Below are 14,276 nucleotides of genomic sequence, written 5' to 3' on the forward strand. Positions count from 1 at the left end.
ACTGTTGTTGGCTTTCACTTGACTTAATATTTGTTGTGGACCTAAATAGCACTGGTATTTATGCTGGGCACTGGGGGTGAGACAGTGAATAAGCCAGACTTGGGCCCAGCCATCACAGGGCTTATATTTAGTGTGAAAGATAGGCATTAATCAAACAATGCAGTATTTTGTGTTACAGTGGGAAGTACAGAGAATCAGGAAACCAGACAGCATGGGAACAAACTGTCTTTGTGGTCATGGAAGGCCTCCCTTAATGTCCGAGCACTGATCACACTGAATTCTGAGGCGTGGGAAGCTGGGTTAGCGCGCAGAGTGTAGGACAGTGGTTCTCACACTTTAGCGTGCTTCAGAGTCACCTGGAGGGCTTGGAGATTAAAAAACATAGTGGCTAGAAACAACAAACATTTATTACAACAAACTGTGAGAGTTTCTGTGGGTCAGGAGTCCAGAAACCACTTAGCTGAGTGATTATGGCTCAGGGTCTCTCATAAGGTTGCAGTCAAGGTACCAGACGGGAAGGATCTGCTTCCAAAAGGATAGGCTCACTCTTGTGGGCTTCTCTACAGGGCTGTCTCACCGCATGGCTGGTGGCTCCGGAGAGAGGAGACAGAGACAGAGAGGAGAGGAACAGAGAGAGAAAATTCCAAGGTGGAAGCCATGGTCTTTTTAAAAAATGTTCACTTTATTATTATTTTTTAGTAATACATGTCATTTAAATGTTCAATGGCTATTCTATGGTTATAATAAAATATTTTTATTAAGATCTCACATATTTTCTTTAAATATATTTTCTTTTATATTTTATAACCCAAAGATATGGCCTTTTTCCAGTTTTATTGCTACAATTGACATATAGCAGTGTATAAGTTTAAAGTTTACAAGATAGTGGCTTGGTATATGTATTCATTGTGAAATGATTGCCTTAATAAATTTAGTTAATATCCATCAACTCACATAGTTACAACTCTTTTTTTCCTTGCAATGAGGACTTTTAAGATCTGCTCTCTTAGCATTCAAAACTCCCAGTTATAAGATAAATAAGTTCTGGCAATGACTATCGTTAGCAATACTGTATTGTGTAATTGATTTTAGTTTTTAGAACAGTTTCAGATTTACAGCCAAATGGAGAAATAGTACACAAAGTTCCCATATGCCCTTGCTGGGGAAGGACCTCAAGAAGACATGCCATTTGAATTGTGAGCTGCATCCCAGCAATCAGAGGCTCCTAACCTCCTACCCTATCCTTGGAATGTGGGTTCTGCTTGCCTTCCAAGCGGCCAGAGGCTGCCTCAAGGACTAGCCTTGAGATAGTGATGTGTTGAGACCATCTGGATGGTATACGAGACTGAGCCCAGTTAAGACCTCTCTATATAAGATTTGGCAGGTGGGTGCAGAGAGCTAAGCATCTTGTGGCCACCCCAAGACAAGCCTTTTGTGTAAGTTCCCCTGCTTATTAAACCTGCCACCTGCCAGTCTAGAGTGGTCTGCCTCTCTTGGGTCTCTCCCTGCCCTCCACATATGGGGGCTGGTTTCAGATTACACCCCAAGCTCCCAAGGAGCTTCAGACCAGCAGCTCCATACCCAGTTTGTCCTACTATTAATATCTTGCATTCAATTACATATTATAGTTACAATCTGTGAACTAATGTTAATACAATATTATTAAACAAATTTGGTCCAAAGTCCATCCTTTATTTAGAATTCCTTAGTTTTTACCTAATGTCCTTTTATCTGTTGCAGAATATCATCCAGGATAGCACCTTACATTTAATTGTAATGTTTTCTTAGGCTTCTTTTGACTGACAGTTTCTCAGATTTTCCAAGTTTTTAATGACCTTGATAGTTTTGAGAAATATTGCTCAGGTATTTGTAGGACTGAAGTTGTTTTGTAACCTAATCTTTGAAGTGAGATCTCAGCACTTCTGTCCGTCCTCTATTAGAAGCAATTACTAATCTAGCCCACACTGGAGGAGAATTAAGTTCCATCTCTTGAGGGGAGGGGTATCAAATAATTTGTGGCCACATCTTTCAAAACCCCACAGCTTGTTAAGACACAGATTTAAAACCCCAGGGTTTCTGATCCAGTAAGTCTTCTGTGGGGTCCAAGAGTCTGCATTTCTAACAAGTTCCCAGGTGAAGCTCCTGCTGCTCGCCCGGGGACTTCTCCTTGAGAGCCACTAGGAGCAGGGCCTGGGCAAGAGACCTTGATGTGTACAAGGAACTAAAAAACGTTAATTAGATCAAGATCCTTTTCTTGTAAGTACTGAAATCAGTCTACTGGTTTAGCTTCTGGATTTTGCCAGTTAATTTTATAATAATAAAATTATTAGTTTTATATATATATATATATATACATACATTACTGCATAAAAGAGGTACAGTATCATGTGTTTATATTAGATAAGATTTATTAGTTGATTGTCACAAATGCCAGGGACAGAAATCAGGTATTTCCATCTGACATAAGGAGTAACTGGGACACAGAAATGCTAAGTGACTTGTGTAAGGTCACAGCTAGCTAAGGATAGGGCCAATCTTAGGACTGGCCATTTGAACCCTGGAGCAGCATAATTTCTATTTTACCAGGCTCTTTCATACTGTTCCCAACTTCTAGGACTCTGCCACCTTTTGGAGAAGGATTAATAAAACTAGGTACTTGATAGTTCAAGAAATCAAATCAACAGAATACATAGACTTAAAGTGGCATTTTGTATAGTGGAAAACGGAGGAGTGAAACAAGTGATTTGGAAGCTCAGGAAGGTTAGCAGCAATGGTTTGCTGCTTAAGTTGAGAAAACTGCCCTCCGCACTGATATGCAATTTTGTCGTGCTCACTGACCACAGCTGCCATCAAGTACACTCTGCTTCCCGGGAGCACTTGAGAATGCCCTGGAGAAACCACAGGCCACAGGTCGTCTTTTTGTCTGCCTGTGCACTCCAACAGAATTGCTTAGCTCTGCGGGCAAAGTTCCCCGTTAAAGAGGTTGTTAGTATATCTCTTTTAGGCTTTGGTTTGAACAGAAGACATGGTAGTCTACATTCCTTACCGCCATCAAGGTGACCAAGATGTACTTGAAAATATGTGTCTTTGAGTGTACGTATTACTTTTTTTTAAGATTAAAGATGCAACTATTAAGCAAAGATTTGGGTGCATTAATACCCAATGAGGCATAAAAGCTAAAGAACTACATACCAACAATCTTATTCAGTGAGAAAACTAGTCCAATCAGACCAAAGGCATGGCTTCCAGTTATGTTTTTTCCTTTCCTTAGAGAGCATTCTCTACCTTTCTTTTAGTTGATGTTCACGTATAACAAAAATAAAGCAAGGTTTGGTGGAAACGGTTAAAATATTACTTCATAAATTCACATTAGGAAATAATGATTTCATATACTGAGCCCTGAGTTCAAGTTCACACTTATGCAGACAAAGAATATCTAATACATAGGCTCCTGTCCAAAAGTGGCGTTGGCGGTGGTGAAGCATGAAACTGAGTCAGGGAGCTGTCCTAGGGTGGTGGTGGTGGTGAGGAGGGGTGAAAGACAGTGCCAATGACCTTAAATTGAGCCTTCCCAAAATGGTAGTGGTGGTGGGGATATGAAACAGTGACCTTACAATTAATTCTGCCCAATAGTGTTAGGGAGAGTGTGCACGTGGCACGGAAGGCACGAAAGGAAATGTCAGTGATCTTACACTTGATTCTGTCCAATGGTGTTGATGGTGGCGACATGAAACAGAGTCAGTGACTTAACAATCCTGTCCAAAAGTGTTTAAAGAGCTGGGTGGGAAAATGGGGAGGCGGGAGTGGGAGATGGGGGAAGGAGGCGGGGAGGGAGGAGGCAGGAGAGCCACGAAACAGAGTCAGTGACGTTAATTTGGCGTGTCCAATGGTGGCAGGGCGGAAGGGGGGGCATGAAAGAGAGCCAGTGAGATTATATTTAATTTTGCTCAAAGGTGGTGGTAGCGGTGGAGAACAGGCAACAGCCACTACAGTTAAGTGGCAATAGAACATGAAAATCGAAGTGTCAAGATCCAACGAAAACCCTGAAGTGCAGCAGTCCGCTCCCCTAGGGAAGACCCCCCGGAAGAGGTGCCTCCGGTTGAGAGTGGCCTTGAATGACGCGTGGAATAGAATTCCGGGAGTGGGCTGCTGGCCTCCTCACGGTCCCCGGGCGCTATCTCGGGGGACCAAGTCGGGTGTGTGATCCGGGCAGCTGTACTTGCCCGGCCCGGCTAGGTCCCAGGAGCCAGGGAGCGACGAACAGACAACTAAACTCGGGCAACAGAAAGCAAGGGCGGCGACGGCGGTTGCGAGTCAGAGACCGGCGCCGGCCCCGCTGCCCTCGACACCGCCCCCCTCACCCCGGCGCCCCGCGTGCTCCGCGTACGTGCGGCTGCCGGCTCCACCCCCGTGGGCGGGGCCTGGGGAAGCCGGGGGCAGCCGCGGCGCGGCCGCGGGAGCTGCTGCTGCTGCTGCTGCGGCGGCGGCTGCACCCGCGCCGCGTACGTGCGGCTGCCGGCTCCACCCCCGTGGGCGGGGCCTGGGGAAGCCGGGGGCAGCCGCGGGCGGCCGGCGGCGGCCCGGGAGCTGCTGCTGCTGCTGCGGCGGCTGCACCCGCGGCGCTGAGGCCGAGGCGGAGGCCCGGGTGCGCTCTTGGCGAACGTGCCGGCTCGGCTTGGCTGCACCGGCCCCTGAGGCCGCCTGGGCGTCTCGACTGGCCTGTGCACAGCCCCGGCGAGGATGCGGCTGTTCTGCTGGCTGCTGAAGCAGACGGTGCCCAAGCAGATCGAGCGCTACTCGCGTTTCTCGCCTTCGCCGCTCTCCATCAAGCAGTTCCTGGACTTCGGTGAGTACGGGGCTGCGGGTCCCCACGGTCGTCACGGCCCCTGCGGGTCCGGGACGCGGAGCCGCTGCCTTCGGGGCCCACCGCTGCAGCCTCGGGTCTCCGCAGCCTCGGGGCAAAGTCCGTGGGAACCGCGGGCGGGGCTCCGGGATGCTTGGGGGCTCTCCCAGGGACTCGGCTTTGGGGGCACGAAGGGGCAGGGCCTGGCACCCGCACACCGGCAGGGGGCTTACCCGGAGATAGAAAGCACGTCCCGGATATCATCCCCGCGGGTCTCGCCAAACCTGCCTCGTTAGCTTCAAATCTACTTGACGCAGACCTCCCCGCCCTTAAAACTTCGGGGTACAGTGTGGGTGGTTTTTTAACGTTTTTAATCTTACATTCTTGTTTTGGTTGGATAACAGCTGTGTAGAAACACTTCGCGGTGGAAGAAATTATGCAATGGTATTTTGTTCCTTTTCTGTTCTGAGGCGCTCCAGTGTGGCCGGAGCGCAGGACTTGAACTGTTGCCCTCCTCGTGTTATGTTAAACCAGTTAGAGGCCTGGACTTCAAACGCCTTAGATGCTGGGGAAGAGCAAGCGTGTGGGCTCCAAGCGTCAGAGCAGGGTCTGATACAACCGCTGCTTCGCTGCCAGAACCTTCTATCACGCCTCTCCATTGTGTCTGACCCACCTTGGCCCCTGTCGGGTGGGCTGGTGGGCAGCTTCCAGGGGCTGAGGTGGGAGCAAAGAAGGCCCGGCCCCCGTGCTGCCTGAGGCCTAGCTGAGATGGGTATAGATTCCTCCACCTTCTGTTAACCGGATCGTGTTTCTCCAGAGAGGTGCCGTTTCAACTGCAGAGCGAACACTCGCAATTGTTGGTGCGAGGGAGCTGGTTGTGAAACATCTGAAAGTAAAAAAAAAAAAAAAGTGCGTCCAGGTATCAGAACAGACCTCGGCATCCAGGAAGGAGGGCAAAATGGAACAGCAAAGATGTTTTAAGCTCTCGAGGGAAAATAATGGTCGTGTGTTTATTTAATGAATTTTCCATAAATGTCAAGGGATGGTATCAGGTGGGCATACAAACTAAACTGCAGAGTAGGTGGAACATTCCAGGAAGACTCAATATGCAAAATATGTTTTTGTCCATACTTAAAAAGTTGGGATGAGAAGAAAGGAATAGGTTAAAGTTGAGACCGAATTAAATTTCAAGAAACCAATTTGCCAGAGAATGATGAGGGAAGTCAAAGTTCAAAGAGATGTTGATTTTCACATCTTAAAACTTCACTCTCAAAAGCTTTTCAGTAGTTTAATCTCTGGCCACCTGTGAGCCTTTTAGAGGTTTGAGGCCGCTCCTGGCTTCAGGGTTAAGAAAGTGTCTCTGAAGCCATATAAATAGCATGTTCTCCATCTCTGTGGTTTAGAAAAAATTCTGAAGATATCAGTCTTTCATTGGGGCAAACTGAGCCAGGTTAATTTACAATAAAAGGGACAGAAGGAATCCAGAAGCTCCCAATTCCTCCCTTCCACCCTCAAAGCTAAAGTGATAACTCTAAAAACTTGACAAAATTTCAGCGGGTTTATTTGCATAGGAGCTAGTATCTCTACCCACATTAATAGGTGTCTTGGTAAGGACATGATTTGAGTAGGAAAACCACAGTGGGGGAGAGTGTTACTGTAAACCCATGGGACCATGGAAGCAAATGTTCTAATTCTTGCTCTGCCACCAACTCATACTTAAAAAGTTGGTATAACTATGTGAACCTCACTGGGGTTCATTTTCCTCATTAATAAAACACATGGATTGTATCAGGTAATCTCTAAAGCACAGCTCCGAAACTGTGTGATTATAATTTCAAAGGAAAAGCAATGAGCTTTTTACAAGAAAGTTACCAAATCTGTTGATAGATATTTCCCATAAAAGGTTTCTGACCTATTTGGGGAGGGTGTGGAGGGATACGCTAATCTAGGATAATGAAAGAAACCTAATATTTAAAGTCTTTTTCATATAAGGAAGCTCATAGAAGAGCTATATGTATATGTGTGGAATTTGCTAGAAACTACAAGCCTGTTTGTAATACCCAGAGACAGGTTGCAAGCAGCCTATAAGAGTTGTTACAAGGACCATCTCGACTTCTACGTTTCTCTTAGTTCTTGCCCGTGATGAAAGTTCTATTTTGGTAAGTGGTGTGAGAGTATGAGAATTTAGAATGGGTGTGGGGATATTTTGAGGTGAGGAGGAAGAAGAGTAAAGAGGCTTAATTCCCCTGTTTGATTGGAGAGAACTGCAGGGGAGGGCTGCCTCCAATGCTTAAAGGAACAGATGTGGGGAGCGGCAAATACATGAACCAGCCAGGTGGGACAGTGGCAAACTCCCAGGTAATATGCTGGCTCTGCAAGGGGCAGCTTGTATATAGTGGTGAGCATAGCTGCCTTCCGCGAGGGGCAGCTGATTGGCACCATCTCAGTATATTGTAAAAGACCTGGGGCTCAAGCAAAATGTATTTGTGGACTGTGTTGACCCACAGGCCGCCACTTTGTGAACTTTATGACTTTCTCCCAGGCTACTTTATAGATGGGACCAGAGCAAAGATAGACATGGAATTCCACATTTACAGTATCTGATATAATCATGTCAACAAATAAATTGTGGTTTCTATGGCCACCAAGACAGCTTTATTGTTTGTACTAATGTATCCACACTGGTCAATAAGGAGATGACCTTCCTTGTTGAAGAGTGAAGACTGAAAACTGGTAGTTACTCTGGAAGCCAGGGTTTTATTTAAAGGAGGGTTTCACATTCTCAGCCCTCTTGGCATTTGGGGGCAGGTCATTGTTGTTGGGGGACTGTTCTGTGCCTCATGGGAGGTTTACTGAAGCTGCATTCCTGGCCTCAACCCACTAGATGCCAGTAGCACCTCTGTTCCCACTGCTGACAACCAGGTATGTCTCCAGACAGTGCCATGTGCCCTGGGGAAGCAGAATCACCTCTGGTTTCCATGCCTGGGCACCATCCCCCAAACTTCTAATGTAAATGGTCCGGGGATGGGGTGCAGGGCATTGGCATTTTAGGAGCTCCCCAGGTTGTTCTTAAGCAAACCAGGGTTGAGAACCACTAATTAGATGGCCTTCTGGTTCTAGAGTACTCTCTCCCTTTCATCTGTGTGCCCTGTAAAATAAGTTTCTTGAATTCAGTCTTTACTTGAAATATAGCCTTCCACAGAGTTAGCAAGCATAGCAAGAACAGCAAGTCTTGGCAATGGATTTTGAGTTGCTAATGGCAATAGTGCATTCTAGAGGGGTGGGTTTTTAAAAAATGAGATTTTGGTTTTGGCCTGAGATTCCAGTTACATGGCTCCAAAGTCAAAAGGTGCAAAAGGACATAGAAGAGCCTGCTTCCTACTTTTGTCCACTAACCTCCCTGTCTTGTCCCTGTAGCTTTGATTTACTTTTGTCTGTACCTTGCTTTTTAAACTTAATGCCTTAGAAAACTTTCCATATCTGTATCTGCAGAACTTGCTTTTTCTTTTTTAGGGCTTCTGAGAATTTGTCTGTATGAGTGTACTATAATTTATCAGTCAGCTCTCTGCTGATGGCTTATAGGTCGTTTCTAATCTTTAACTGTGACAACCAGGGCTATAGTGAATTATTGTGCACATGATTTCATGACTGTATGTATTGGACAAATTCCTAAAACTTGACATTACTACCTCAAAGGGTATATGCATTTGAAATTTTCATAAACACTGTCAGCTTGTTTTCCATGGAAGTCATCTGTTTATACCATCACTAGAAGTTTCTGGGAGTACCTCTTTTCCTATACTTTTACTACATGGTTGTCAAACTTTTGGTAAGTGAAAAATAGTATTTAGATAGAATTTTTTTCTCCTCGAGTAAACATTTTTTAATTTTAGTTTTTAATTATTGAAAATTTTAAGCATCTATTGAAGTAGAGAGAATAGTATGATAAATTCCTGGGATCATTGTATTGATATCCATGTGCTGGTTGTCTATAGATGTTTATGTGTATATGCGGTCTATTAAATTTTCTTATCAGTGTCATACTTGTTTCAGGAAAAAGAATTTTTTTAATGTTAAGACCAATTTATCTTTCAGATTATCTGCTCTAAAGATTTGGTGGAATGCCCTTCTATGAAACCTTTTAAATTTAGAGTATTTGGGGGGACTATTGTATTTTAACAACTTTCTCTCTTCTGTGGTATTGATCTGTATAGATTTTCTGTTTCTTCTTGAGACCATTTTGATATACTTCTTTAGAAAATTATCCTAGTCATTGAGGTTTTAAGTCAGTTTGCATAGCTGAGACTCTCTTATCAGTCTTAATTCTGTCTATAGCTATCCCCCCTTTATTTCTTTTATGTTTGTTTTCTCCTCCCCACTTTTCTAGATTATATTAGATGATAGTTCATATGATTGGATTCATTTATTAATTTTTGACTTTTATAGTTCATTGATGTCTACTTTGACTTTCAGTTTCCCCTGGTTTATTTTGTTGTTTGCTTTACTCTTTGATTTATACATTTCTTTGCTGTTTTGTTGTCTATTTCAATAGGGAAGGCCCTTAACTAGTTAAGTCATTCCTCTGAGCACTGCTTCAGCAGCTGGTGTGTGTAGTAGTTGATACTTTTTCATCCCAGCTCTTCTGCATCTTCAGATTTTTATTCTATGAACTAAGAGTTGTTTTGAGTTTTTAAATTCCCAATGTAGGTGTGTCCTGTAGTTTAATTTTCTTTGTTTAGTTTTGTGCATTGCCATCACAGAATGTGATCTCAATTATTATTTCTTTAATTTATTGATGTTTACTTTGTAGCTCAATATATAGTCATTTCCTGTAAATGTTCCTTGGGCAGAAAAAAGAAGGTTATGTTCTCTTAGGTTACAGAGTTTGGTATATCAGATCTGCCATATTAATTATGTTATATAAATTTTCTATACCTTTACTTTTTAAAATGTACTTGGTCTGTCATGGCCTGAGAGAAGTTCAAGTCTCCAAATAATATGAATCTGTTTCTCCATATCTCGCCTATAGTTTTTGCTTTATGCCTTTGGTGTCATGATTGTCACTTACATATTCTTAACTCATGTCCTCATTGTGAGATGTGCCTTTTGGTGATACACAGTGCTGCCCTTTTACTAGTTTAATGCTTTTTGGCCTGCACTCAACCTTATTTGACATTGAGATCTAGATCTCTGTTTTCCTCTTGTTTACATTTTCTGGTAGAGCATTGCCATTTTATTAATTTTTTTTATTTTCAGTCTGAGTTACTTTTATTGAAATATTGTCTTGAAATGTATAAACTTGGGTTTTGCTTTATGAATCAAACTTTTTCTTTTATGTGGTTACGTTTCGCTAGTTTATATATTTATTGATATAGTAGATTTGTCATCTGTAATGATAAAGATCAATCATTTTCTTTTGCTTAATACCTTAATTTTTGTACCATATATCTTATTTGCTCTGTTTTATTATATTTCTTTAAATAATTAGGTTTGAATTTTTGGTTCTATTTCCAGTATTTTTATAATTATTTATTTCCTTAGACCTTCTTTGTCCATGGTCACTAGTAGCCACTTGGGCCTATTGATCACTGGAAATGTGGTTAGTGTGACTCAGAAATTAAATTGACTTAATTTAAATTTAAATTTAAAACTGATACTTGATTTAGCTAATTGGAAAACTGAGTATGTTTAGAACAGTTTGGATATGTGAATCTATTTTAACTGTAAATTTGATGTAATCTAATTATAGGTCAGTTATTTCTGATAAAAATTTAGCTTTTGAATCAAGATGTGCTGTAAGTATAAAATACTAGATTTCAAAGACCTACTATAAAAAACAGCTCAGTATATTTTTATATTCATTCCTTGTTGAAATTATATTATTTTGGATATGTTGGGTTAAATAACATATCAACAATTTCACCTCTTTCTTTTTGTGTTAATGTGGCTGCTAGGAAATTTTAAATTATGGCTCACATTGTATTTCTATTGGAAAGTGAGGCTGCAGATAGTATGTACCAATTCCTTATTAGGAGTAATAGAAACATCACATTTTAATATTGAGAATAAACACTGATTTTATTTCTCAATATAACTTTTATATGTATATTTTTACCTGTAAACCTGTTACTCTCAGGATTTGAGGACTAATTTATTGTATTTGAATGGCAATTAATGCTTTGTTATATTGGCAAATGTTGAGTAGTTCCATTGAGTAGTTGTTATGAATTAATAAGGAAAGGAGAACTTGGACTGTTATGACAAATGAAGATAAAACCTTCTGGTTCTTGAATGAATTCACAGGAAATGAGTCACACTTCCATTCGGACCTGTTTTCCATCTCTCAGTCTCACCCTGTGCACTGGTTCCTTCCTTCATCACTTTTATCCCCTCTGTGCATACTCTCTTCTCATTTGTTTTATTTCCCAGTTCCTTTGCGCTGTCTCCTGCATAGCTGCGCTTGTATCGAAGGTACTTGCTCCTGCCCCCTTTTACTTTCTTCTAAACTGCCTCTTTCCAGAGGGCAACACTGGTCTCTCTTACACCACTTGTAATCTCTCACAGCTTCCTCAGCGGTTTGCTGTCTGCGCTGCCGAGTGGACGCGCCACAAATGGTGATTACTAACTCCATATAAGGGTTACTAAACATTATGTCACTTTAATTCAGTCAGTTGCTATGTAAGTTTAAACTTCCATAATATCCCCACATTTAAATATAGCATCTCCCAAATAAAACCACCATAAAGCAGATTGTCTGACAACTCTGGGGCCTTTTCACAGAAAAGATTTCTATCCTAATCACACCGGTTCTGTGAACCTAGGAGCCTTAAGCTGTTAGAAGGCAGCAGCCAGCTTCCCTGTTTTCACTGTTCTGGAGGGTGAAAGGCCCAGCCTCCATCTGTTTTCCTTTAGAAAGTATTTCAGATTCTGATAACCCCCTGAGAGGTTGACTTTGGTTCCAAATGACTGCTCATCAGAAAGTCTCAGTTTTTCCAAGTCATATTGCTCCTTGAAGCCTGATTATCACTGGGGAAAATGGTGATTTTGTTTCTGAAGAAGATGAAAAGGTTTTTTTTTTAAATTAGGTTAAGAAAAACAATTGCATTCTATGTCCGAGTGTGTTTATTTTGTAGCTTTACATATATGCACAGGACACACCTTTTCTGTAAGCAGGAAGGTTGTCCTGTTAGGAGTTGCCAAGGATTTGACAGACGAACCTGCTTGGAGACAGAAGTCAACTATTCAGAATCCAAGGGAAAGAGGACAATTTCATATAGGATAAAGATATCTAACTTGGCTTAATGCATCTTGATCAATATTGAAATTTAAAGAAAGAATTGGCCTTTTGGGCCTTAATAATCTGATAGGGCTGGATTTCTACGTGACCTGGTTTATCAGGCTCTGAGCACTATGCGTGTTAGCTCCAGCTTCATTGTCTTTACAGTTTTGTATACTTTTAAAGGAGACACAAGGCCCCACTTACTGACCTGTTGATCGTTGGGTGGTTTCCTTACATTAAGCTTGGGGCAGCTGATCAGACTGTTGGATTTGTTACTGAATGGTATCAGAAAAATCATAAAGGAATCACTTTTCCTTTATGTCGTATGGAAATTTGATTATTTGATTTCTGTCATAATCAGATTTTAGTGTTGGGCAAATCCTTTCATTTTAGGCATACTGTAGTCTAAAATAGATTGTCAAACTCTAGTCCAAGGGCCAGCCACCTGTTTTGTTTTGTTTTTCAAATTAGTAGACTTCATTTTTGAGTAACTTCAGGTTCCCAGCAAAATTGGGCAGAAAGTACAGGTACCTCCCACATATACCATCCTCCCCAAATACAGCCTCCCCCACTGTCAACATCCCACGCTAGTGTGGCACATTTGTTAAAACCAATGAGCCAACCCTGACCCATCGTTACCACCCAAAGTCCATAGTTTAGGGTTCATTCTTTGTGTTGTATATTCTCTGGGTTTTAACAACACTTGTTTTTGTAAATAAAGTTTTATTGGAATACAGCTAAGCCCACTGATGACAATTATCTCTGGCTTCTGTCCTATAGCAGCAGAGTTGAGTAGTTGCCACAGAGACTGGCCCACAAAGCCAAACATGTTTGCCATTAGCCCTTTACAGATAAAGTTTGCGACCTCTAGTCTAAAATAATTCAGCTCCCTGCTAAAAAAAGTGTGCATTTCAGTGATAAAGCTGTTTCTCCTGAATGCTAGTAACCGTAAACCTTGGCTATCTACAGTGTGACTTTTGGGGTAGCTAAGACCCAGGGAATCAGGGGGTTTACCTATAGGGTACATGCCCCTGAGTTGAACTGCTTTGTGAAAGGCTTCGAGGGATTTCATAACTAATCTACAGGGCTGTCACCAAAGTTTAAGAGTACCAGATTCTTCACAGCCTTGCTCAAATGTGGTTTTATGATTTTAATTGTGTAATAAGTAACATAGAAGCTAAAAGTTTTATTTTTTCCCCATGTGAGATTACTCTCTGCACTTTGTTATGTGTAAAGTGCCCTTGACCATTTAGTAACTGGAATCTTGAGTCGTAATCATTTGCATGGATTCCTTGTGTCTGTTTGGCTTAGGCACCTATTTTGCTCTGTAAATGTTGTTTCCCATTGAGTCCCTCCTTTGCTAAGGTAATTACCAAAGAGTATACAATTAAAGGCATTTGGAAAGAATATCACCTGTAATTCTCCCATCCATTTTTTAGTGGTACTTTCCAGCTTTCACCTATATATTTACATATGTTAACACTGAATGTTGGTTCCCTTTTTACTTTCTTTGCACAGTCTGAGCTTTTATATATTCGGTCATTTCCAGTGCTTTTATCATGGTCAGATTTATCACCTATAGCATATTGTAAATTGTTACTAAATCCCTCTGGAATTTATTGCCATTTCTGACAAAACTTTTGTAGCTAACTCACTTTTGCTCTCTCTGTTATCCACTTGCACAGCAACAATTATTAAGACCTCATATCTTACTCTGGTGTTTCTTCTGTTTTATCACATACTAAGCTCACAGAGCAGTTAATATTTTTGGATTCCATTCAGTAGGACCACTTTTCTGATTTTAGCTATCAAATGCTAACTTTTGCCTTGCCCTTTGTGTTGAAATTTGGTGGAGTTCCTTATTTATTACTTTAGGTTTTAGAAGTTCTTGCCATCCTTGGCCTTTTTCTTCTTGATAAAGTAATTAACTTATAGAAAATGTGCTAAGGAGACTGGATGCATTACCTGGTCACTGAAACTAGCCTGGAAGCATCTTCTGTTAGCCCATTTTGCTTTTATGGCAGGGGGCCACTTTCCCTCCATACTTCCCCTCGTGGCAGAGCTGGGTTTGATTATGACCCATGGTGTCCTTCAGCTCCCTCAAGGAGAACCCTGATCCTGGTCAATGTCTCATCTTTGCTGAGACTATCCTTT

General features: G+C 41.9%; 1 protein-coding gene across 3 annotated transcripts in view; it reads left to right on the forward strand.

The window, feature by feature from the left end:
- The first annotated feature begins 4,593 nt into the window (after positions 1-4,593).
- PDK3 (pyruvate dehydrogenase kinase 3) overlaps positions 4,594-14,276 on the forward strand; it is a 59,288-nt gene continuing 49,605 nt past the window's right edge. Inside the window, exon 1 of one of the 3 annotated variants that reach the window (XM_036912795.2) lies at positions 4,594-4,846. In XM_036912795.2, the coding sequence (XP_036768690.1) occupies positions 4,741-4,846 (106 nt within the window). In that variant the 5' untranslated portion in view covers positions 4,594-4,740. The remainder of the gene's footprint in view (positions 4,847-14,276) is intronic. The other 2 variants (XM_036912793.2, XM_036912792.2) reach the window with 2 other exon arrangements.

Source organism: Manis pentadactyla, chromosome X (assembly GCF_030020395.1).
Source record: "Manis pentadactyla isolate mManPen7 chromosome X, mManPen7.hap1, whole genome shotgun sequence".
NCBI classification, from domain to species: domain Eukaryota; kingdom Metazoa; phylum Chordata; class Mammalia; order Pholidota; family Manidae; genus Manis; species Manis pentadactyla.